The sequence below is a fragment of the Schistocerca nitens genome, chromosome 3 (genome assembly GCF_023898315.1).
Source record: "Schistocerca nitens isolate TAMUIC-IGC-003100 chromosome 3, iqSchNite1.1, whole genome shotgun sequence".
NCBI classification, from domain to species: Eukaryota; Metazoa; Arthropoda; class Insecta; order Orthoptera; family Acrididae; genus Schistocerca; species Schistocerca nitens.
The window spans coordinates 709406918-709432129 of record NC_064616.1 but is presented as its reverse complement, the minus strand read 5'-3'; the positions used below and the strand labels follow the sequence as shown (position 1 = coordinate 709432129).

At 40.5% G+C, this 25212-nt stretch overlaps 1 protein-coding gene across 1 annotated transcript in view; it reads left to right on the top strand.

Annotated features, from left to right (window-relative positions):
* Positions 1-25212, top strand: part of LOC126248682 (facilitated trehalose transporter Tret1-2 homolog) — a 308477-nt gene that overhangs the window by 264932 nt on the left and 18333 nt on the right. The window contains exons 7-8 of the mRNA XM_049949949.1: positions 5013-5216; positions 14867-15053. Of these exons, the coding sequence (XP_049805906.1) occupies positions 5013-5216; positions 14867-15053 (391 nt within the window). The remainder of the gene's footprint in view (positions 1-5012; positions 5217-14866; positions 15054-25212) is intronic.

The following is a 25212-nucleotide window of genomic DNA, read 5'->3' as shown; positions in this document are numbered from 1 at the left end:
AAAATTCCTAATGACCTTTAGCCGATACTAACCGTGTCATTAAAATTACGTCACCTGTGACCTCGAACTGTATTAAGATTCGCCCGTAAATTGTGAAGACAGCCTTCTTTTCGGTAAGTACGAGAAAGCTTCAGAAAGTACAGAGGGTGGACAACACCAAATACACAACATAAAACCATTAATAATAGGATATAGGAAAACCTTTGGCATTCAAAACAGCTCCCAGTCGTCACAGAATGGACAAATACAGGTCCTATATAGTTTTCAAAGGAATCTTACACCATCCTTCCTGCAAAGTAGTGGAAACGAAGATGGAGGTTGATAGCTATCACGCACCGTTTTCTCCGAAGCAGACCACAAAGGCCCTATAATATCGAAATCTGGTGACTATGGTGTCCAGGGGAGATGCGGCAGTTCATCTTTGTGCTCACAAAACTAGTCCTGGTTGACCCGAGCTGTGTGAATGGGACCCCTGTCCTCCAGGAAAACAGCATCACCACTGGGGAACAAAAACTGCACCATAAGATGGGCCTGATCAACCAAAATGATCACATAATCTTGGCAGTTATACCATTGGGGCCCATGGAACACTTCAGTATGGCTGCCCAAATGATCACCGAACCTCTGCCATGTTTCACTCTTGGGACGTTAACTCCGCCAGAAACTGGATACAGTGTTACACAAGACTCCTCCGACCAAATGTTTTTCTTCCACTGCTCCACAGACCAAGTTTTATGGCTCCGGCACCGTGTTTTCGTGTTACAGCTTTTGAATCACTGATGTGTGGTTTTGGAATTCCTGCCCGCCCTCATATATTCGGTGTAATAGGGCAGACGTTTGTGGAACCTCTTCCCCTGGCGCCGGGACAGCGGTTTGCCACGATGTTATCTTGATACTATTTGATCAAGTCCTATACATGTTACGTCGTTGAAGTTCTCTTAGAAGCGTCATTAAAACGCCACAAAAAATTTACAGTTCCCTTTAAAAAAAACAAAGTCGATGCCTTAATTCTGCGACTGTAAACGATAAAAATTACATGCGAACGTCAGGAAATTTGCCTTATAGTCCGCTATGACTTGCCCAAAACCACACATCGATATATTTATTCATTCTCGATATATCTGAGTGGCCTGTCTTAGCTGCCTCACCCACCATACACAAATCTTCCTCATGAATCAGTCTATCTAAAGACAGAAAAACGCGGCGATGGACTGCAACTTATAATATGTACAGATACAAATATGAGCTCCTGTGATCTCATACATTCGATCAAATTGTTCACGCCCCTACCAATACAACGCTACCCTGTAACGTAGCATGATATACAACCGGCATATCCGGAGAATCACCAGTAAACCATCGACAGGCGTATTTCGAAAAGCAGCAGTGAGCCTCAAAAAAAAAAAAAAAAAAAAAATGGCTCTGAGCACTATGGGACTTATCATCTATGGTCATCAGTCCCCTAGAACTTAGAACTACTTAAACCTAACTAACCTAAGGACAGCACACAACACCCAGCCATCACGAGGCAGAGAAAATCCCTGACCCCGCCGGGAATCGAACCCGGGAACCCGGGCGTGGGAAGCGAGAACGCTACCGCACGACCACGAGCTGCGGGCGAGTGAGCTTCAGGTGTGCGCTCCGCTGATTTCGTCGTAGAAAAGCAGTGTCTTGAAACTGCTGGTGCTGTCATCGAATTCTTGGAGCTGCACGGGGTGCAGTCACCTATCTAGCCGCACAACTGTAGCTGAATTGCACCTGTCGAAACGGAGAACCCAAAACGGCTTTCGGTGCCGGCTTTTGTCATCTAGACTCGATGCATTGAAACTAAAAGTTCACATTTTTTAACACTACAATTTGTCAATCCATGTGGTTGCCGGTAGGAGTCTCCTGGTGCAGCTAGGTCGCGACCTCGCTCTTTCATTAGCCAGTGGGATAATGAAAGAGCGAGGTCGCGACCTAGCTGCACCAGGAGACCCCTACCGGCAACCACATGGATCGACAAATTGTAGTGTTAAAAAATGTGAACTTTTAGTTTCAATACGTAAGTTAAAATTCATACCAAGTTTCTGTCTTCCTTCATATTGAAGAAGTGGTCTTGAAAAATCGGATGAAATTTTTTGAAACAGCGCGTGAGTTCAGGGTTGAGCAACATGTTTAATTCCAGTATATGGACTTAGTTAAATAGTAGTTAACACTGCCTGTCTGTAAAGCGTAACCTTTCAATAGTCACGCATTTGTCGCTTTCGGTATTCGATGCGAATATATTTATAGAAAATTTGTTTGGTATTCATATGATTTAATTCGTAAGTTTTAATTCTTTCTGAAAATTCATTTTTATCACAAAACAAAGAGATGGTGTCAATAAAAGACGCATATGAAAGATAACACGAACCAATACATCACTCCAAAGCGAGCCTTCAAAGTAGCTTAAGCAGACCTTCTGAAGAGAACATCTCAGCACTTGTGGAATGCGACGAAGTGCTAGGCCCAAAATATCAGGTCCGGAGCTGAAAAAAAATTGACAAAACAAATTTAAGTGTTTCTGGGAATACTGCGAAGACATACAGGGTGAAAAGTATTTAAACCGACAAACTCTGGGAGGTTATAGGGGACCTCAAAACAAACATTTTCCCCTAATGTCATTTTTTCCTATGAGGATTATTTAAACCGGTGGAGGCCGTATTACGCTCTTCAGTAGTAGGCAATTGTCTCTGTTTACTAATGGAGCGATACACCTGTGGTGGTGGTGGTTAGTGTTTAACGTCTCGTCGACAACGAGGTCATTAGAGACGGAGCGCAAGCTCGGGTTAGGGAAGGATTGGGAAGGAAATCTGCCGTGCCCTTTCAAAGGAACCATCCCGGCATTTGCCTGAAACGATTTAGGGAAATCACGGAAAACCTAAATCAGGATGGCCGGAGACGGGATTGAACCGTCGTCCTCCCGAATGCGAGTCCAGTGTGCTAACCACTGCGCCACCTCGCTCGGTGATACACCTGGAGTGAGTACACTGATATGGTTGGTGTGTACTACGTAGTGCACCACAACGGACGAGCTGCACAGCGGGTTTATCAACAACAATATCCTAATCGCCGTGTCCCTCATCATACGACCTTTGCTGCTGTGTACCAACGTCTGCGAGAGACCGGGTCATTTAGCAGATTACCTGGACAGGGACGCCGTCGCATGGTAAGAACGCTGCAATTTGAGGAAGCTGTCTTGCAGCATATGGAGCGGGATCCTTCAATCAGCACTCGTGCAATTGCACGTAACATGGGGACGAATCATACGAATGTAAGAACAGTCCTTCGAGAGCAATTGTTACGTCCATTTCACTTACAACGTGTCCACAACCTAGAACCAGTTGATTATCCACCCAGAGCACAGTTTTCGCAGTGGTACCTGGAACAGTGTGAAATGCATCCTACATTTCCATTCTCTGTGTTGTTTACCGATGAAGCAATGTTCGGGCGTGATGGAGTCTTCAACATACACAATTCGCATGTTTGGAGTGAGAATAATCCACATGCCACAGTTACTAGCGCTCATCAAGTGCGGTTCTTCGTTAATGTGGGGGTCGGTGTTGTTGGGGACTGTTTAATTGGGCCGTATCTGCTACCTAGGCCATTAAATGGCAGGCACTATTACAGTTTTCTCGCCAGAGCATTGCCAGAATTGCTGGAAGACGTCCCGCTCCCTTCAAGACAACGCATGTGGTTCCAACGTGACGGGGCGCCGGCACATTTCAGTCGTCGTGTGCGTCGATTCCTGGACCGACGGTTCCCAGAAACGTGGATTGGCAGAGGTGGTCCTGTACCATGGCCTGCTCGATCCCCAGATATGTCCCCTCTGGACTTTTTTGTGTGGGGAGAGATGCGCAACCTTGTTTGCGCAACTCCTGTTGCAGCAGAAGAGGATTTGGTTGCCCGGATAGCAGCAGCAGCAGGAACAATTCAGGATAGTCCTGGGGTTTTTGCCCGTGTGCAGACAGAACATGATCCGACGGTGTAACCTTTGTTTACGTGTCAATGGAGGCATTTTTGAAGATCTACTGTAATTGAAATTGGGTTGTGTTAATGTGTTGTCTCTTGGTCATAAAAAAATGGAAAAGTGTTTTTTGGTTTAATTCATTTGCCGCCAGAGAAATTTTCCTCTACCGGTTTAAATACTCCTCATAGGAAAAAATGACATTAGGGGAAAATATTTGTTTCGATGTCCCCTACAACCTCCCAGAGTTTGTCGGTTTAAATACTTTTCACCCTGTATGTTTTGTAGGTTCATTTACATTTATTCGTGGAGGAAAGGGGGAGGAGGAGATTAGTTTAACGTCCCGTCGACAGCGAGGTCACTAGCGACGGAGCACAATCCAGTGTGGTTCAAAATGGTTCAAATGGCTCTGAGCACTATGGGACTTAACTTCTGTGGTCATCAGTCCCCTAGAACTACTTAAACCTAACTAAGCTAAGGACATCACACACATCCAAGTCCGAGGCAGGATTCGAACCTGCGACCGTAGCGGTCGCGCGGTTCCAGACTGAAGCGCCTTTAACCGCACGGTCACACCGGCCGGCCTCCAGTGTGGTAATCACTGCGAAACCACGCGCAGTACATTTATTCGTGTTATACTTCTTCTGGGCACAGTATGGAAGCCCTCTGGAAGACATAAGACGTATTTACGGAGTACTGGACCCCTACAACGTTAATAAAAAAAGTGAGAGTTTAAAATTTTTATAAAATGATGTACTCAAAATTAGTTCCATTTTGTGGCAAAGGTACTGATATATGTCAATTAGCTATAACAGTAGTTACTGGCAAGCATGAATCTGGAAGATCGCTGATGAAATGAGTCGATTGAATCGTCTTAAATTTCTTTTCTTTAATCACACTAAAAAAAACTTAGGCATCTATCCAGTAACAATCTGGGCTAGTGCCTTAATAATATTTCCACAAAAATTATTGCGGAGACACAACTAAATACAGCAAAATTAATCGATCTTCCCTTTTTTTCCAGAAATCGCTACACAAGAGACAGCTAGCTGCGATGGTTAGATCGCAGGACATGCGGGCGCTCGCCGTTTCAAGCTTCCCCATGCGCATGAAGTCCTTCCTGAAACCCACTGGCTACAAGCCATTGGGAATCATGTTTGTGCTTTTTATCGTTCAGCAGTTTTCAGGAATTTATATAACTTTGTTCTATGCAATCAACTTCTTCGAGGTAAGTTAACATTGCATTTAAGGCACATACATGCTCATAAATTAATAAATGTATTCAAAGAAAGAGTTCTCGTCTTTAATATGTGGTCAGAAAGAAATGTGAGAAACTGGAAATGAGACTAAGAGAAGTGATAATTCTAAGGAAAAAATGAAGATAGTCAACAAGTAATTAAAATGACGGTGCTTTGAAGATTGTGTGATAATTGTAACTCGTAATTCACGCATATAATTACTAGCTAAAGAATAAGTAGAAACAGAAAGTATTAATTCAACAGTTCAAGCCTGGATGAAGATATTTTGATGTGTCAGACACTATTTTTCTAATGATTGTCAGTAAACTTCTGTATTGAGCTCTAATGTCTTTGCTGTTCTCGTTGTGGTCATTTTGCGGTACGAAAGTCGGAGAAGGTAATATGTTGCTCAATTCTTCCCAGACCGTTCTCTCTCGGAATTTCAACAGTAAACCTCACTGTGATGCACAATGCCTCTCTTGCAGCGTCTGCCACTGTGAAGTTTGTTGAGCATCTCCGTAACATTTTCGCGCCAGTTACCCGATACCATAACAAAACACCCCGCTTTTCGTAGGACATTGTCTATCTCTTCGATTAATCCAACCTTTTAAGATTGCTAGACCATGAGCAACTCTCATGAATTGGTCTAACAGTTGTTTTGTAAGTTATTCCTTTCGTGGATAAATTAAATTTCCGTAAGATTTTTCCAGTGAATCTCGACCTGGTATCCGCTTTTCCTAAAATTCGTTTTATGTGGTCATTCCACATTAGGTCGCTCCTCATGGCTACACCTAGATATTTTACGCTAGTTACTATTTCCAGTGATTTGTCGCCAGTAATGTAATCGAACAGCAGTCGATCTCTTCGCCTTGGCTCTAAATTGTATTCATGCGTTTGTTCTCTATCAGCAGCTATGTGCTACTTTTGGAAGTGAGAGATCATAACCCTAATTGTTTACCAACGAAATTCAAAAAGAAATTGACCAATACGGAAATTAGTTTCTACAGGTTGTAATGGTACTTGAATTACGTAACCATTATGGTTCCTCACCTGAACCTCTCGATACCAGTAATATTCTACTGTATTTCTGTTAACTACTTAACTTATTTCTGAGACAACATTCAGATTTGATTTCACTTTTGATACATCGATATGTTTATATTGCAATGATATTATTCTTATGTGTATTCTTTCTTTTGTCACTATGATCTTTGACGCACTTGTAACTCTGATTTTTGGGCGCGTAAGCGATTATTAGTTAGTTGTTAACTTGTTAGAGAGTCGGACCTTGAAAAAGTCAAGTCTTGGACGTCATGTTGGAAAGATGCATATTGAAGTTGGCTTATAAAATGTGAGGAAGATGTTTTCAAGTACGTTTTGTATTGTGAAGTGATGTTTTGTGTGTTTCGTGATATTGCAATAAAAGCAATTAAAAGGAAGTGTAACTTAATTTCGGAGTGCTGATTATTTTTTTACATCACCATTGTCCAGCAAAAGTGTAATCTTCAAGAATGGTTTGTGAAGCGCATCTACAAAACTTTTGAATATAGCAGAATAAAACCTAGGCCTCTTTGCATCCGAGCTTGGAATCATAACCACCTAGATTTTCAACGATTGAGCCATGATTTTACGACGAGACCAGCGTGGGAAACAAGAAAAGATGAGTGCCTAGTTTTTTCATTATTACATGAAATGACTATTATCTGTGCTCTAATGACACCTGCCACATAATATGACTGATGTTGCCCGAAAATGCAGTATTTAGTAGCGTGAGCAACACCACATTTGTTATTAAAATTTTGACCTTTGTTGTGGTAGGGTTGTTAGAAGGTTAAACTACCTATCTTATAGCTTTAGCACGTATTACATAACTCTTACACACAGGGTAGGCTAGATAAAATTGGCCCGGAAAATATTTCATGCGCTTTAAAGAAAGGCAATCCAACTTACATCATCTGCCGCAGGAGGCGCTCATGTAACTTGGATTGCCTATCTTAAGATACATGAAGTATTTGCTGGTCCAGTTTTATTTTTCCCGCCCTCCAGACCATCGCAAGGCACTGTAAACATATAGACCTAAACCACAACACAAATATTCACACGTATAGTCAAGAAAGTAGAAAGATCAAATATGAACTTTGAATCAAAGACTATGTACAGTGTGATCAGAAACAGTCTGAAAAGCTTTTAACGGTGTTGCATGGTAGGTTGTGCTAATAAATATCTGTTACGAAAAAAATTCGATACATTGCGTTGTTTCCGAGTTAATAAGCAATGAAGTTAGCGAATCAGGCCGTTGTGCGTGAAAATTCAAGCAGCCTGCCAGATACAATTAGTGTCACTTGTTATCATAGGCCGGCCGGGGTGGACGAGCGGTTCTAGGCGCTACAGTCTGGAACCGTACGACCGCTACGGTCGCAGGTTCGAATCCTGCCTCGGGCATGTATGTGTGTGATGTCCTTAGGTTAGTTAGGTTTAAGTAGTTCTAAGTTCTAGGGGACTGATGACCTTAGAAGTTAAGTCCCATAGTGCTCAGAGCCATTTGAACCATTTTTTTGTTATCATAGTGTAGATGATAATGCACGAGACTGCTCAGCTTTTGGCTCGGGTCCGATCCTTACTGCCGTCCTATGTCCAATTTTTGCACCTCGCTCTTATTCGGTCTTATGAAACCAAACGACGAACGCGTTTGGCGACGCCGTCTCTAGCCGACCGCTTGAATTTGAGAGCACTACGTTCTCATTGGCTAACTTCAGTGCTAATTAGCTAGCAAACTGCGCAACGTATCCATTTTTTTTCTTAATAATTATTTCTCAGTACAGCCCACCCTGCAACACACTTAAAAGCTTTTAGACTATTTATGACCACCCTGTGTATCCGTAAGTAATTTAAGTAGAAATAGCAGCTGTGTAGCGAAATCATCTCTCCTGCCATTAACGCGAATGGAATAGTTAGGAGTGCCACGTGACTTCCACGACGTTAAAAATGTTACCTGCAGTCGCCATGACAGCAGAGCGCAGAATCGGCCAAGACACACGTTCGAGTGCATATAACCAGATCACTGTCATGAGTTCCCGGCGCATGGGACATTCCATCTCCATATGGGTCGTGCGGCACTGGGATTTCACGAGCCACCGTGTCAAAGGTGTACCGGTACCATGAATAACTGGATTCGAAGATAATTGATGCCAGACACAACTGCAAGGGGCAACATCATTTTGAGGATAAGTTTCGTCAAGTGTCGTGGGTTGTAACGTCGGATACTTGGGTAACAATTCAGCAAATGACTCGTCAGTAACTCAGTAACGACAAGCGGTGAGCAGCCACACCATCCAGAAACACCTCGATACGGGTAGGAATGACACTCGTATACCTCTGCTCACTCCATGTCACAGAGCACAAACTACGAGTATGTCGAAAACTACACGAGTGGGTGTATCCAATTTGCCAAAAGAACACTGTTCATACGATACTGTAGTGCCTATGTTGTTCAGAATCGTGCATGCCCCTGTACGGGAATATACATAATGAATGTACAAGTGCATATTGAGAAACATGGTTGACGGCTTGCGGAAGTTTGGCTCTGGCCTTGAAACGATCTCGGATAGCCTAATGGTGTGGCGACCGTTCGAGATAAGCGGGAAATACAGGTTCGAATACCGATCCGGCACAAATTTTCATTGTAGTCATTCCATTTTATAGTTGATGGTTGTCCATATTCGCAGCTGCAAATAAATTTACATAAAATGAAGTGGATCTCTTGCAGTGAATCCACCTCACCGGTGAACTATTCATGAATCTAAAGTCCGATCATGTGCAGCCTACAGTACCCCACAGGCGACCTTCATTAAAACAATGCTACTATTGTTGTAGTCTTCGGTCCTCAACTCTCCATGCTAGTTTAATCTGTGCAAGCCTTACCATCTCTACATAACTACAACACACATCCATTTGAACGTACTGTACTCAAGCCTTGGCCTTCTCCTACAAATTTGCCCTCCACACGTCCTTCCATTACCAAATTGACTATTTCTTGATACCTCAGGATGTGTCCTAACAGCCGATCACTACTTTTAGTCAAGTTGTGCCATAAACTTATTTTTCCCCAATCTGATTCAGTACTTTCTCATTTATTATTCCTGCTAGCTATCTAATCATCAGCATTCCTCTGCAACACTACATTTCAAAAACTTCTGTTCTCATCCTGATTGACTGAGTGATTTTGGGGGGAGGGGACCAAACAGCGAGGACATCAGTCCCTTCGGATTAGGGAAGGATGGGGAAGGAAGTCGGCTGTCCTGCGTCAAAGAAACCATACCGTTATTTGTCTCAAGCAATTTAGGGAAATAACGGAAAGCCGAAATCAGAATAGCCGGACGCGGGCTTGGATCGTCGTCCTCCCGAATGCGAGGCCAATGTACTAACAGCTGCCTCTTTTTCAGAAATGCTTTTCTTGCCATAGCCAGTAGGCATTTCATATCCTCTCTACTGCGGCCATTATCAGTTATTTTACTGCCCAGTTCCACCGGCATCATCTGCTTTAATTCGATACCACTACATTTTACTGGTTTTTCTCTTGTTTAAGCTCATCGCATAACCGCTTTTGAAGACATCTGCTCCGTCCAACAGGTTTTTCAAGTACTTTGTATGAACAGACTGACTTACTGTGTTATTGGCAAACCTCAAAGTTTTTATTTCTTCTTTCTCAACTTAAGCCCCCTTTCAGACTTCTCCTGTGTTTCCTTTACTGCTTGCTCAATTTGTGCCTGAATAACATCGGGCAGACGCTACAACCTTGTCACACTCCTTTCTCAATTAATGCTGTCCTTTGGCTCTTATAACTGCAGTCTTTTTAGAATTATTCAAGATCTTACATGGTGCTTGAACGGTTATTAAGCGTAGTGTAGGATGTTGTAGAAATTGCATGAAATTTCCATAAGAAGCTGTTCGTCATAGTTAGGTGTCAGGTGCTGATACGATAGCACACCTACATGTATATATCTACATCCTCACTCTGCAAACCACTGTGAAATGCATACTTCCCATTGCACTGTTGTTTAGTTTCTTCGCGTTCCATTCGCGTAAGGAGTGCGGGAAGAATGATTACATCAAGCGCGGGAATTGATTAATCTTGTCTTTGTGGTATCTGTGTGAGCGATACGTAGTGTGTTCCTAAATTCCTCATTTAATACTGGTTCTTAAAATTGTGCAAGTACGCTTTTGCGGAATAGATAGCGTCTACCTTCAAGTGAACAGCAGTGTAGGATTTTCAGGATCTCCGTGACATTCTCCCGTGGGTCAAAAAACCTGTCAGCATTACTGCTTCCCTTCTTTGCATACGTTCAATATCCCTTCTTACACACTCGAGAAATATTCTAAGGTGGACTGTACGAGAGTTTCGTAAACATCTCAAAAAATGGTTCAAATGGCTCTAAGCACTATGGGACTCAACTGCTGTGGTCATAAGTCCCCTAGAACTTAGAACTACTTAAACCTAACTAACCTAAGGACATCACACACATCCATGACCGAGGCAGGATTCGAACCTGCGACCGTAAACATCTCCTTTATATACTGACTGCACATTCTCAGTAATCTAACAATTAACCGATGACTGCCACCTACTTTACCTAAGACTTTGCCTCCACCCAGTAATCCCGTGAATTGTGACAAGTAGGTATTTGTATCAGCTGTTTCGTTCCAGCTGTGACTCGTCGATATTGAAGTTTCAGGTTACATTGTTTTCGCGATTTATGAAGTTCACGGGTGTACATTTCTGAACATTAAAACAATCTTTGCACCACTATGAAGCCTTAGCTAGAACTGACTGAATATTAGTGCAGCTTTCCTTTCAGTTGAGAGCTATTTTTTTAACCTCCTATTGGTCGTGTCATTAAAATAACAGTGAAAATCCAATGAATCTTGGCACAGATGTGTCGCGCAGGGTCTCTAGTATGCCCATCGATAATGTCATGTCGCACTATTCAATTCTGAGATCACAGTGAGCACGCAAAAATGCACACAACTTTTAGTGTCTCCCACCAAGTTCGAAGTGTCTACTTAGGTGTTCCTCCTGATTTCAAGCAGCCCACATAACGTAGCTGTAATGCATTTCCTTCACACTGCAGGTGCAATAACGAAGCTCCTGCAGCGTTTTCGACGGGAAGTGTTTCAAATGAGCCGCTAGTAATGAGAACAGCATTGTGGCACAAACAGGGAACTACAGACACGTATAGGTAACTGGTGGAAAGCACAGGCGGCTGCCTTCTACGACGAGGGTATTGCAAAAAGTTTATGCCACGCTACTACAAATGTCTAAGTCAGAGCGGCGACTATTTGGAGAAGTAGCTGGCAGGTGTAGCTAAATGTTGCAAATCAAACCTTTTTTTTATTTTCACTGTGGTTTCCTTTTCACAGTCGATCGGAGATTGAAAAAAAAATATCCTTCTTACATCTACATCACCTACAAAAAGCAAAAAGTGTGAGGTTACTACACTGAAGAGCCAAATAAATTGGTACACCTGCCTAATATCGTGTAGGGCCCCCGCGAGGGCCCAGAAGTGCCACAACACGACGTGGCATGGACTCGAATAATGTCTGAAGTAGTACTGGAGGGAATTGACACCATGAATCCTGCGGGGCTGTCCATAAATCCGTAAGAGTACAAGGGAGTGGAGGTTTCCTCTGAACAGCACATTGCAAGGCATCCCAGATATGCTCAATAATGTTCATGTTTGGGGACTTTGACGGCCAGCGGAAGTGCTTGAACTCAAAAGAGTGTTCCTGGAGTCGCTCTGTAGTAATTCTGGACGTGTGGGATGTCGCATTGTCATGCTGGAATTGTTCAATTTCGTCGGAATGCACAATGGACATGACTGGATGTAGGTGATCAGACAGGATACCTACGTATGTGTAACCTGCCAGAGTCGCATCTAGACTTATCAGGGGCCCCATATCACTCCAACTGCACACGCCCCACACCATAACAGAGCCTCCATCGGCTTGAACAGGATCCATGGATTCGATACCCGTACGCGTCCATCCGCTCGTTACAATTTGAAACGAGACTCGTCCGACCAGGCAACATGTTGCCACTCATCAACAGTCCAGTGTTGGTGTTGACGGGTCCAGGCGACACGTAAAGCTTTGTGTCGTGCAGTCATCAAGGGTACACGAGTGGACCTTCGGCTCCGAAAGCCCATATCGATGATGTTTCGTTGAATGGTTCGCACGCTGACACTTGTTGATGGCCCAGCAATGAAATCTGCAGCAGTTTGCGGAAGGGTTGCACTTCTGTCACGTTGAACGATTCTCTTCAGTCGTCGTTGGTCCTTTCTTGCAGGACCTTTTTCCGGCCACAGCGATGTCGGAGATTTGATGTTTTGCCGGATTCCTGATATTCACGGTACACTCGTGAAATGGTCATATGGAAAAATCCCCTCTTCATCACTACCTCGGAGATGCTGTGTTCCATCGCTCGTGCGCCGACTATGACAGCTCGTTCAAACTCGCTTAAATCTTGATAACCTGCCGTCGCAGCAGCAGTAACCGCTCTAACAACTGCGTCAGACACTTATATAGGCGTTGCCGACCGCAGTACCGTATTCTGCCTGTTAATATATCTCTGTATTTGTATACGCGTGCCTATACCAGTTTCTTTGGTGCTTCAGTGTATTAATATCGTCCGCTGGATTTTTAATATATAACACGAACAGAAAGGATCCATACTTCCCTGGGGCACTGCTGAAGCGATTTCTACATCTGAAGATCACTCGCCAATCAAGATAGGATAACATGCTGCGTCCTTCCTGCCAATAGATCCTCAATGTAGTCACAAATTTCGTTATTATCGTTCGTGTGGTACTGAATGAAATGCTTTTCGGAAGTCAAGAATTATTTCAGCTACCTGTTTGCTTGATCAGTGGCTTTCAGGATACAATGTGAGAAATTGCACGAGCAGGGTTTTGCATAATCGATGGTTTCGGAATCCATGTTGGTTGACTTGGAGAATGTCATGCTGACGGATATACTGATTGTTTTCGAGTTCAGAATATGTTCTAAGGTCCTACAATAGGTGAATGTCAGTGATATCGTAATACAGATTTGTATGAAGAGACGCACGTAGATGCTAAATAAATCAAAGCACCTAAAGAAGCATTCAGAGATCTCAGAATTTCTACATTCATCAGAATTTATACATGTTTATGTCTGTAAATATCAAACATCCCAATACATACAGTCTGTGTACAAATTATTAGGTAGTTTACATTTTTAGATTTTGAACTAGGCCATGACACACCATGTTAACAAATCCAGACCATAAACGTAAAATGCTATGATGCTTATTCCATAAAACACTGATCTCAAATATAACTAAATTATAAATGATCATCCACACGTGATACGCAAAACTTATCCAGGTAAAGTACTGAAAAAATTATTCGGCGACTGTTTTACAGTGGAGTCAGTTTAAGGAGAATTTATTGGTCTAACGGTAACGAAATATATTGGCACGGCTATGAAGAAAGCTAATGCTCACAAATTTTTTCCTCTAAGGGTCGGCCGGCCGCGGTGGTCTCGCGGTTCTAGGCGCGCAGTCCGGAACCGCGCGACTGCTACGGTTGCAGGTTCGAATCCTGCCTCGGGCATGGATGTGTGTGATGTCCTTATGTTAGTTAGGTTTAACTAGTTCTAAGTTCTAGGGGACTGATGACCTAAGATGTTAAGTCCCATAGTGCTCAGAGCCATTTTCTAAGGGTCGTATGAGGAATTATGAATGTTATCTCAAACGCACAGAGAAAGCTGGATAGTGCAATTACTGCGACTCTCATTATTTGCGTTAAGTAACAAAAACTGATAACAGTTTAAAACTTAAGTTATCAACAGTTGTTTAATTCTTGTTAGCAAAAATTATCTGAACCCTTCACATATCGATTGATAATGTACTAAACAGCACGACGAGAGCTATGCTCCGAACACACTGTTTCCATACTATAAGTCTTATGTACACACTACACTTTTGGTGCTACCGCACCGTAAACACCGCAAAGCCTTTTTCTTTTTTGTTGACAAAGGCTCAGTTTTCTAAATTAATTGCCGTAATGCTTAAGACACATGCATCGCATTCAGGAGGAACAGGGTTCGAACTGCCGTCAGACCATCCTGATTTTGGTTTTCTGTGCTTTCACCGTATTAATAGAGGTGAATGGCAGAATGATTTGTTAAACAAGACCACAGTCGATTTATTTCTTCAACTTCATCTCATTCGAGCCTGTCTTTCATCTTTAATCACAGGTTAAAATGGGTTGTCTTTAAATTTTCTCGTGTCTAAATACATTTTACATGTCGAGAATAAACAAAATTTATAATTTTGGTGTCAGTGACGAAATTGATATTGTGCTTTTAATTTTATGTACTTGATGTAATACAGAAATACCACATCATCTGAAATTTACATTCTACGTCTTTGTTAATGTACTGATTCACATCCGGACACGTTTCACAGCCAAAATACGGGAGTCTCCGAAAACGTTTTACACTGACTGTGCATTAGGCATCTGTAAAATGCAATGCATTCACGATATCTGTTGTAACTCGATGTAAATAAAGCGAATCTTCTAAAGAATATTTTCTTCCACAGGACATTGGAACTGAGATAGATCCAAACTTGGCGACTGTATTCCTGGGGATGGTGCGATTTGGTATGAGCGTGGCAAACACAATTTTATTGAAACACTTCGGTCGTCGAACACTCTGTTTCTTCAGCTGCTTCGGCATGTCCATTAGTATGATCCTGTCGGGATTTTCTACAATGTACATAATGAATGGTAAATATCAAACTATTTCAACCTATTCCTTAATTCACTTAGTTATTATTATTATTGTGAAACAATGGAAAATACAAAATACATGATGGAATGTAACAATTGTTGTATTATTACTGTTATTACGATTTCTGCTATTGTTATTAATAAAATTATAAACAGCCGACCAGTTGCAATGGATAAAGAAATTCTTTACCTAGGTTTCGACAAATATAAATTTGTCTACTTCAGAAGGTAACAATTTTACATTAGTAAGGACTAATGTACCATCGCCGTTACATTATCAGTATTAATAACGTCCTTAGGTAAAGTAACACTAAAAAAAGGAAGGAAATTAATACTCCCGTTATAACAGTATGGGAGCATTGGTACAAATGTACAAGAACTCAACAGACATTATTTGTACCAATGCTCCCATACTGTTATAACGGGAGTGTTAATTTCCTTCCTTTTTTTAGTGTTACTTTACCTTAGGACGTTATAAATACTGATAATTTACACGTTGCCTTTGTAAGCCAATTGGCACATGGTTCTCGGCACGAGCGCCACCTGCCTGTTTTCAGAGTAACTACGCTCGCCGATTACACTCAGTCGGTTGTAAGCTCTGCAAGATCCGTGAGCTATTTGATATTAACGTGACAAACCCTAATTCTAGGGCTATATTTTATTTTTGACACATGGATCTATGCCGACAATTGTAAAAACGGCGATGGTATATTAGTCCTTACTAATGTAAAATCGTTACCTTCTGAAGAAGACAAATTTATATTTGTCGAAACCTAGGTAAAGAATTTCTTTATCCATTGTAACTGTTCGGCTGTTTATAATTTTATTACGTGAAACCGTTGCTGTTGTTTAGCTATGTTTAAAATATTGCTATTGTTATTATTATTATTAATAATACTAATGTTATTATTAATTTACCTGCCACCGCAGCCGAAGTCGCAAAGAAAGTCGCTACTGCACATTTGTGCTATGGCGTTCGACTCGAAGTTAAGCCAGTTCGAATCCTGGTGGTGAATGAAATGTTCACTGCCAGTATTTGGCCGGCAAGGGAAAGAGAAGTGGTGGTGTTAACTTCCTGGTCACCAATCTTTGCGCCAATGTCTTAGATTAAATTTCAAATCTTCCCTGCGATGACTCATGAAATGAAAGACACTGTTGATGAATTCTGTCGGATACGGACGTTACGCTCGACGCTATTGAAGCTCATCAAGAGGAGCAGGCTATGTGCCGACACTGAATTTCACACACTCGCTTCCCTTCATGTGTAACAACACAATCCCGTAACTGCACTGCACAAGCACTCAACACTGTCATCCACACTACACAAATACACACGTCACACTTCGTTACAGGAGGGCAACGGCAAACAATCTCCACTAGGACCTGGGCCAGAAAGGAGATGTAGAATCCCTGCATCTGCTCCCCTCCGCTCATTCCATGAGTATGGAACTACTTTGAGCGACTCTGCTTATTAATGCTGAGTGAAAGTTCATTTAACTGTCGAAGAAAGGCCACAATTGTTAATATTTGCAGTACCGATGACGTCGTGGTCAATAGGAGTGGAGCACACGGCCAGAGTGGACAAGGATGGGACAGAAAATTGGCGGTTACCTTTGCAAACTATCCAAATGGACGTTCGCCTTAAGCAATTTAGGGAAACCATAGAAAATCTTAATCATGCTAAGTAATCTTTCGTACATGTTAGCCCCCTCATTTCCTTGATTTTACTACGTTTATAATTTTATTAGTGACCCACCCCGGCTTCACATGGATAGCATGAAGCATTGACGGTCGGACGCATTGTCTAGAGTAGCGGTAATTTTGTTTAAGGGCCACTTCTTAGAGTTGTGGTGAAAATTCAGAGAATAACTTGAAGTAACTGAAGATAATCACTTTCATGTCTGCCCCCAGTAGCTGAGTTGGCAGCGCGACAGGATGTCAATCCTAAGGGCTGGGGTTCGATTCCTGACTGGGACGGAGATTTTCTCCGCTCAGGGACTGGGTGTTGTGTTGTCCCAATCATCATTTCATCCCCATCGATGCGCAAGTCGCCGAAGTGGCGTTAAATCGAAAGAATTGCACCCGGTGAACGGTCTACCCGACGGGAGACCCTAGTCACACGACATTTTATTTTATCACTTTCATATAACTTAAATGATCTAACCAGCAAATGCCAGGAAAGTGCTCGTGAGGCACTAATGCTATCTGTTCCATATTTAACTGGTATTTGGAGTGACACCTTGTGTCCCCTCTGTTCATCGGCTCCCCCCTTTTTTCTTTTCCTCTCCTCCCTTTCTTTTCCCCCTCATTGGTCGGGATCCTCCCTCCCCCCATCTGCCGCCATGTCGCCTCTATAGTGCTGTTTTAAGTGAGTGTTCAGTGTTGTGCATTTCCTTTCAGTATTGCGAACAGCCACCATACTGTCGCTAGTTGTGTTTTTTATCTCTTGCGAACAGAAACCAGACAGTCGCGGTGTTTTTTAGTTGTGCCTGCCTATTTACTATGTGTTTTAATCAGCATCACCTACCGTTTGTTTTTATATTTTCTTCACATCTTTTTCTCCATGTTTCAGTTTTTAACAGTGACGGTTTTATTGTTCTCATATCTCCTAATTCTGTTTTTTAACTTTTCTGTAGGCTGCAGAGTGGCGTATTGTGCCGCTGCCGCCTCCCCCCTCCCCCCCTCCCTGAGAGGAATCGAAATCCAATAAAGAAAAAAAAAAAAGAAAAGAAAAAGAAAAAAAAGTTACATCTTGTGGCAATGACAGGCGCTGCGAGCTACAACACTGACCTTTCCACCTGACTTCAGCACTAGCTATGGCCACTAGCTGAATATGCAATATCAGCGCCAGTCTAATAACAACTACATTTTCAGTGTGACCTTTTTGCACATTTTCCATCACACCCCTTAAACATTAACTATATACCAAAAATTCTGTTCTTGTCAGCTTTATATTTGATACGTCCAACATCACAGGGAGTTTAGAAAGTCTTTAGTAGCTCACACAGGCCTCCCAGTAGCAGCAGATTGCACTTGCTTGGCACAGCTGCAGGCGGACTTACTTCTATTCCATGTGCCCGCAAACCTTCCTTGGGAATCAGTCTATTAGTAAAAACCGTATCAAAATCCCTACAGTTATTGAGATTAGCTTGAACATACAGATTGAAACCATGATGGGGATGGGGCTAGAGACTTTAATTTGTGTATGTGTGGACGGTAAGTGTACACGAGCAGCAGAAAAATCACCAAAACCATTTTTTCACAGTTGACCTCATCCACAGTGGCCCTTGTATCATTGAAATTTACCAGACCTACTTTGCATTCATGTCTGAAGAATATTTATCAGTTTTCAGTCCATTACATCAAGTCTCCAAGTAGGAAGAATTAGTCTTCTGATATTGTTACCAATAAAGTTTTTCAAAAGTTTGGGTGTCAAGAATCCTAACTGACAATCGTGAGAAAATTTAAGTAGCAGACATGTGACCTTTTGCTGTGTAATCAAGGCAAATAATTTTTCAACTCCTTTGTAATGTTTATATCAATAGCATATTTTATAATGAGCCCTGCTAATGCAGTAATCCATGACCAATACCAGTCAGAGAGAAGATAAGTGATGTGCAGTGGTATATTTCATACCTTTTGTTTGGAGTAGTATAAATATGTGAAGGTGGCCACCTGGTATGAGATTGTCCATTCTTGCACACTTTTTTTGCATGATGACCTTGCTACAGTGCAAACAGCATTGGAGATTGAACTCGTTTTTGGAAGGAGCTTTTCATTCAGGCTTCCACATGTGGATTTCCTGTAGTTTTCCTAAATAGATTAGGAGGAATGCTATCATATGCCCTTTTAAAAGGAACAACCAGTTTCCTTCCCCTAACCTGGTCATCTCTGAGCATGTGCTCTAACTATAATGGCCTTATCATCAACAGGAAATTCAATCCTATTCCTCCTTATTTTGTTGGCAGATGATACAAATATTATAAAAAAAAATGGTAAGAAAAAAACAGTATTAGAAGCAGCTACTTATGAAGGATTCTTGGACATTAATAAATGAATTGTAGTCAGTTTACTTTCATTAAACTTTGGATATGCTCACTATTTGCAGTTAAAACTTGTGACAAATTTCCATCCAAATACAAAGTAAGAGGCTGTGCAGATAAAATTCTTGGGATTGCAACTAAGTAAAAATTAAGTTGAAAGGAGCACAATCAAAAAATGGTAAAACACCAAAACAAACTACTATTTGTTATGTAAATATAAACTGAGACACGTGAGAAAAAGTCAAAAAGCTGGAATATATAGCAGTCTTAATTGCATGAGGTAACATGATAATGTATTTTGGGTATCTTACGAAGCCAAGATAGAGTTTACTGAAACCCAATAGGATTTATTTTGAATTACTTTTGTAAATTCAAAAATTTCTTGCGGAAATCTGTTCAGAAAACAGGGTTTACTGATTACTGCTCCTCCTTGTAGTTATTTCATAGTCCCCTTTGCTGTAAGTTATTTATTCATTTCATTAATAGCTTAGTTCATGAAAATCGGTACTAGGAATAAGAATAAACTATATAAAGATTTTAAGCAGTTACTTTGGTCCAAACGGGTGTCATTATTCAGGAGCACACATTCTGAATAACTTCCTAGTAACAATAAGTAGTTTAACTACTTTTAGTGTTTAATAGGTGCTGGATAACACATTGGTGGCCATTTCTTCTCACACTAATCATGTAATTCCTTGCAGACTCAGCTGACACATTCTTAACCTTCCACATTTAAAAAAAAAACGAAAAAAAAACTGTACACAAGAGGAGGAGGGAGGGGGAGAGGGTGTACCAGAGTACCACAAAGCAAAATGTATTGTTAGACATAGTAGATGTATAGAAACAAAAGTAATCACATATAATAACACACTAATGTCGTGTCTATTTGTAATTCCTCATGTTTCAGTTTGAATCAGTGTAATTTCTGCATACGTTTCGTTTTTGTAACTGCATGTTGACTACACATACAACAATAGCACTTGCCACATTTTGTTCTACGTCTCCGGTCATTTTTCCTAGAACACAGTTTGCAAAGTCCAACATGGGAGTCACTTGCAGAGGTACCATTGAACTTGGACTTGCATCTTCACTAATAAATATTTTCTTAATTTTTGTTCTTGTGTTTTCAGGCATTTGATTTGGCTTCTGCATTCTTTGCTTCACATGAGGCTTTATAAGTTCTTGTCATAGATATAACAAAAATTTTTCCTTCTGTTGTGTGCATGAGCCTTCCAATCAGGATATTTTTTGTTCCTAATGACATAGGCATTTATGGCTGCTGCATCAATCACATTCAAGAATAGTACAAATGGCCATAGCTTGGTAGTCCTGTTGCATGAATACTCATTTGCCATTTTGTTCATGGTATCAACAGAACTTTAAGTTTTCCTCTAGTGTAGAATAATATTGGGCTTAAACTCCTCCTTTTCTGTGCCACAGTTGGCATTATGGTGTTCAGAATTCAAAAGAATTATTGCCTTGTTCTTTTTAGGCACTTATGATACTAGGGTTAGATTTTCATTGGATGCGAACATGGATAAAAATTGTGTTTAAAAAGGCATTAGTTGGAAATACAGATGTACCAGTAAAGGTTGGCCCTTGCTTCAATAGCTCCTGTGCAAGTGGAACACTTATGAAAGGAGATGTACGGTCCATTACAACTCTAGCATCTTGATTCTTTTCCATATATCCTTTTTTCCCTGAGTATACCTGTAAGTTGAAAGCATGTGAAGATTCAGCACTGCAGAGGGCCCAAATTTTTATGCCATATCAAGCTGATTTGGACTTCATGTAAACCATAAAAGGGCATTTCCCAAGAAAAGCTACCAGTTGCTCATCCCATCTCAAATAACTATTTAGGTAATAGTGTACACAGCATTCATGTGTGAAAGCTGTAAATGTTTCTCTAAATGCATAAAATTTGTCTATTTGTCTCTGCTCCTCTCTAATGGTCATCTCGTCAGATCTGATGTACAAAAGAAGTTCAGAAAACCTATTTCTTGAAAATAAAGCTGGGAATATTTTCCTTTGTTGCATATGGTTATCTTTTAGCTTTCAGTGCTTCCATAATTACAAAGAGCCCTATGAAACTAAACATTTCTGTTGTACTTGTTGGGATCCAATTACATATATTAAAAAGAAGAGTCACATTCCATAAATTGCAGACTGTCTCTGCTTTTAGGTTTGTGTATTTTACAACTTTTTCTACTATATTAGTTCTAATGAACAACATGAAAGTCTCAATAATAGAAGACACAGTCCAGAAAGTCACTAAGAAACCACTATATTTAGACAGAATATCCTGTTTCTGATTCCTGCTTGGTTATTTGTACATTGACTGTCATATCATTCCATTTTTCATCATGTATGTAGGTCTCTTTAGCATTTGAATCTCATCAATCACTTCTTCATTGGCCCTTCCTTCAATAACATCTTCAGCCATGTCCATTCCTTCCACATTATTTTCTATTTCTGAACGCACAGACTCCACATTATTTTCTATTTCTGAACACACAGACTCCACATCACTATCTCCCGGTTCTGATATTGTGTCTATTATTTCTATTACTTTTTCTATCTCTCATTCACTGTGGTAACCATGTTTCTTCTCTAACTTTCATTTTTTTGACAAGCTTATTTTGAAACATAATATACTCTAGCAACAGAACTGAAAGAAATGACTAACAGAGAAAAATATCTGATGGACCATTATTACACACAACAACACATTAAAATTTAAAATATTCATTTCACACTTATATCAACATAACTTTCTACAGTGTGCATCTTTTCTCATCAATTGGAAGTGGGATCCCTAAGGAACCCCATAAACATTACAATTATCTATTGTATAGATAAATTTAGATGAAAAAATTCAAAAGTTGCAGTGTTTAGTGGGGACATTTTAACAGTCTCACATTGTCTGAAGAGTATAAATTATTTCCACCAGCTACAAATAATGTAGTAGCTATGTTGGGGTTCTGCAGTACCCTGCTTGGTATGCTGTAGGTTAGTATCAGATGATATCAGTACTATAAAATATTCAACTTACTCTCATCTGAAATAGGGTCATTACAAACAAACATTGTTCATTCTTTCCACTTTAGAGGTAGATACATAATGAGCATATGAGGACAGTTCATCACTTTTCTATTTCACTCTTCAAATACTCCTAATGCTTTAATTACTTGTATCTGTCATATTTCTGGAAATCTCACAAGGTAAAAGTTAAAATGAGAAATAAAATTATACAAAAATATAAATTACTCATGTTTTTCATCTTGTTTTCTTGAAATTTTAATGCTTTTCCATGTTGTTGTTGTGGTCTTCAGTCCTGAGACTGGTTTGATGCAGCTCTCCAAGCTACCCTATCCTGCGCAAGTTTCTTCATCTCCCAGTAGCTACTGCAACCTACATCCTTCTGAATCTGCTTAGTGTATTCATCTCTTGGTCTCCCTCTATGATTTTTACCCTCCACGCTGCCCTCCAATACTAAATTGGTGATCCCTTGATGCCTCAGAACATGTCCTATCAACTGATCCCTTCTTCTCATCAAGTTGTGCCACAAACTCCTCTTCTCCCCAATTCTATTCAATACCTCCTCATTAGTTATGTGATCTACCCATCTAATCTTCAGCATTCTTCTGTAGCACCACATTTCGAAAGCTTCTATTCTCTTCCTGTGCAAACTATTTATCGTCCATGTTTCACTTCCATACATGGCTACACTCGAAACAAATATTTTCAGAAACGACTTCCTGACACTTAAATCTATACTCGATGTTAACAAATTTCTCTTCTTCAGAAACGCTTTCCTTGCCATTGCCAGTATACATTTTATATCCTCTCTACTTCGACCATCATCAGTTATTTTGCTCCCCAAATAGCAAAACTCCTTTACTACTTTAAGTGTCTCATTTCCTAATCTAATTCCCTCAGCATCACCTGACTTAATTCGACTACATTCCATTATCCTTGTTTTGCTTTTGTTGATGTTCATCTTATATCCTTCTTTCAAGACAATGTCCATTCCGTTCAACTGCTCTACCAAGTCCTTTGCTGTCTCTGACAGAATTACAATGTCATCGGCGAACCACAAAGTTTTTATTTCTTCTCCATGGATTTTAATACCTACTCCGAATTTTTCTTTTGTTTCCTTTACTGCTTGCTCAATACACAGATTGAATAACATTGGGGAGAGGCTACAACCCTGTCTCACTCAATTCCCAACCACTGCTTCCCTTTCATGTCCCTCGACACTTATAACTGCCATCTGCTTTCTGTACAAATTGTGAATAGCCTTTCGCTCCCTGTATTTTACCCCTGCCACCTTTAGAATTTGGAAGAAAGTATTCCAGTCAACATTGTCAAAAGCTTTCTCTAAGTCTACAAATGCTAGAAACGTAGGTTTGCCTTTCCTTACTCTTTCTTCTAAGATAAGTCATAAGATCAGTATTGCCTCATGTGTTCAAATATTTCTACGGAATCCAAACTGATCTTCCCCGATGTCGGCTTCTACCAGTTTTTCCATTCGTCTGTAAAGAATTCGTGTTAGTATTTTGCAGCTGTGACTTATTAAACTGATAGTTCGGTAATTTTCACATCTGTCAACACCTGCTTTCTTTGGGATTGGAATTATTATATTCTTCTTGAAGTCTGAGGGTACTTCGCCTGTCTCATACATCTTGCTCACCAGATGGTAGAGTTTTGTCAGGGCTGGCTCTCCCAAGGCTGTCAGTAGTTCTAATGGAATGTTGTCTACTCCCGGGGCCTTGTTTCCACTCAGGTCTTTCAGTGCTCTGACAAACTCTTCACGCAGTATTGTATCTCCCATTTCATCTTCATCTACATCCTCTTCCATTTCCATAATATTGTCCTCAAGTACATCGCCGTTGTATAGACCCTCTATATACTCCTTCCACCTTTCTGCTTTTCCTTCTTTGCTTAGAACTGGATTTCCATCTGAACTCTTGATATTCATACAAGTGGTTCTCTTTTCTCCAAAGGTCTCTTTAATTTTCCTGTAGGCAGTATCTATCTTACCCCTAGTGAGATAAGCCTCTACATCCTTACGTTTGTCCTCTATCCATCCCTGCTTAGCCGTTTTGCACTTCCTGTCGATCTCATTTTTGAGACGTTTGTATTCCTTTTTGCCTGCTTCATTTACTGCATTTTTATATTTTCTCCTTTCATCAATTAAATTCAATATTTCTTCTGTTACCCAAGGATTTCTACTAGCCCTCGTCTTTTTACCTACTTGATCCTCTGCTGCCTTCACTACTTCATCCCTCAGAGCTACCCATTCTTCTTCTACTGTACTTCTTTCCCCCACTGCTGTCAATTGTTCCCTTATGCTCTCCCTGAAACTCTGTACAACCTCTGGTTCTTTCAGTTTATCCAGGTCCCATCTACTTAAATTCCCACCTTTTTGCAGTTTCTTCAATTTTAATCTGCAGTTCATAACCAATAGATTGTGGTCAGAGTCCACATCTGCCCCTGGAAATGTCTTACAATTTAAAACCTGGTTCCTAAATCTCTGTCTTACCATTATATAATCTATCTGGTACCTTTTAGTATCTCCGGGATTCTTCCATGTATACAACCTTCTTTTATGATTCTTGAACCAAGTGTTAGTTATATGACTGAGTAAAATAATTCGCATTATGCAAATATCTTATGTGAGGAGTTCATACCATTAATAGAAATAGGTCATATCTTAAAACATGTATTGAGCATAATTGTGCACAGTAAAAAAAAAAAGAATTATAGTGAGGGAAAAAATGAAAAACATCCATACATGTACATGACAATTTTATACACAGTGAGTCATTTAGTTAGATAGATAGTTTAATGTTCCATGGATAATTTGGACAATAAATTATAATAATGTGGAACATGTAATTTCACATTCAAGTAACAAATTAATTTGTAAATATGGCTACATGCTGACCATTCACAAGTTTTTTTAATAATATACAGATACAAGTTAGAGATTTCTACCCACCACCATTTACACACAAGCTCACAAAATTGTACAGAACACAAGTTCTCAAGGACAAACTTTTTCGCTTTGTTTTCAAATTTTACTTTGTTGTCTGTCAGACAGTTTCTAT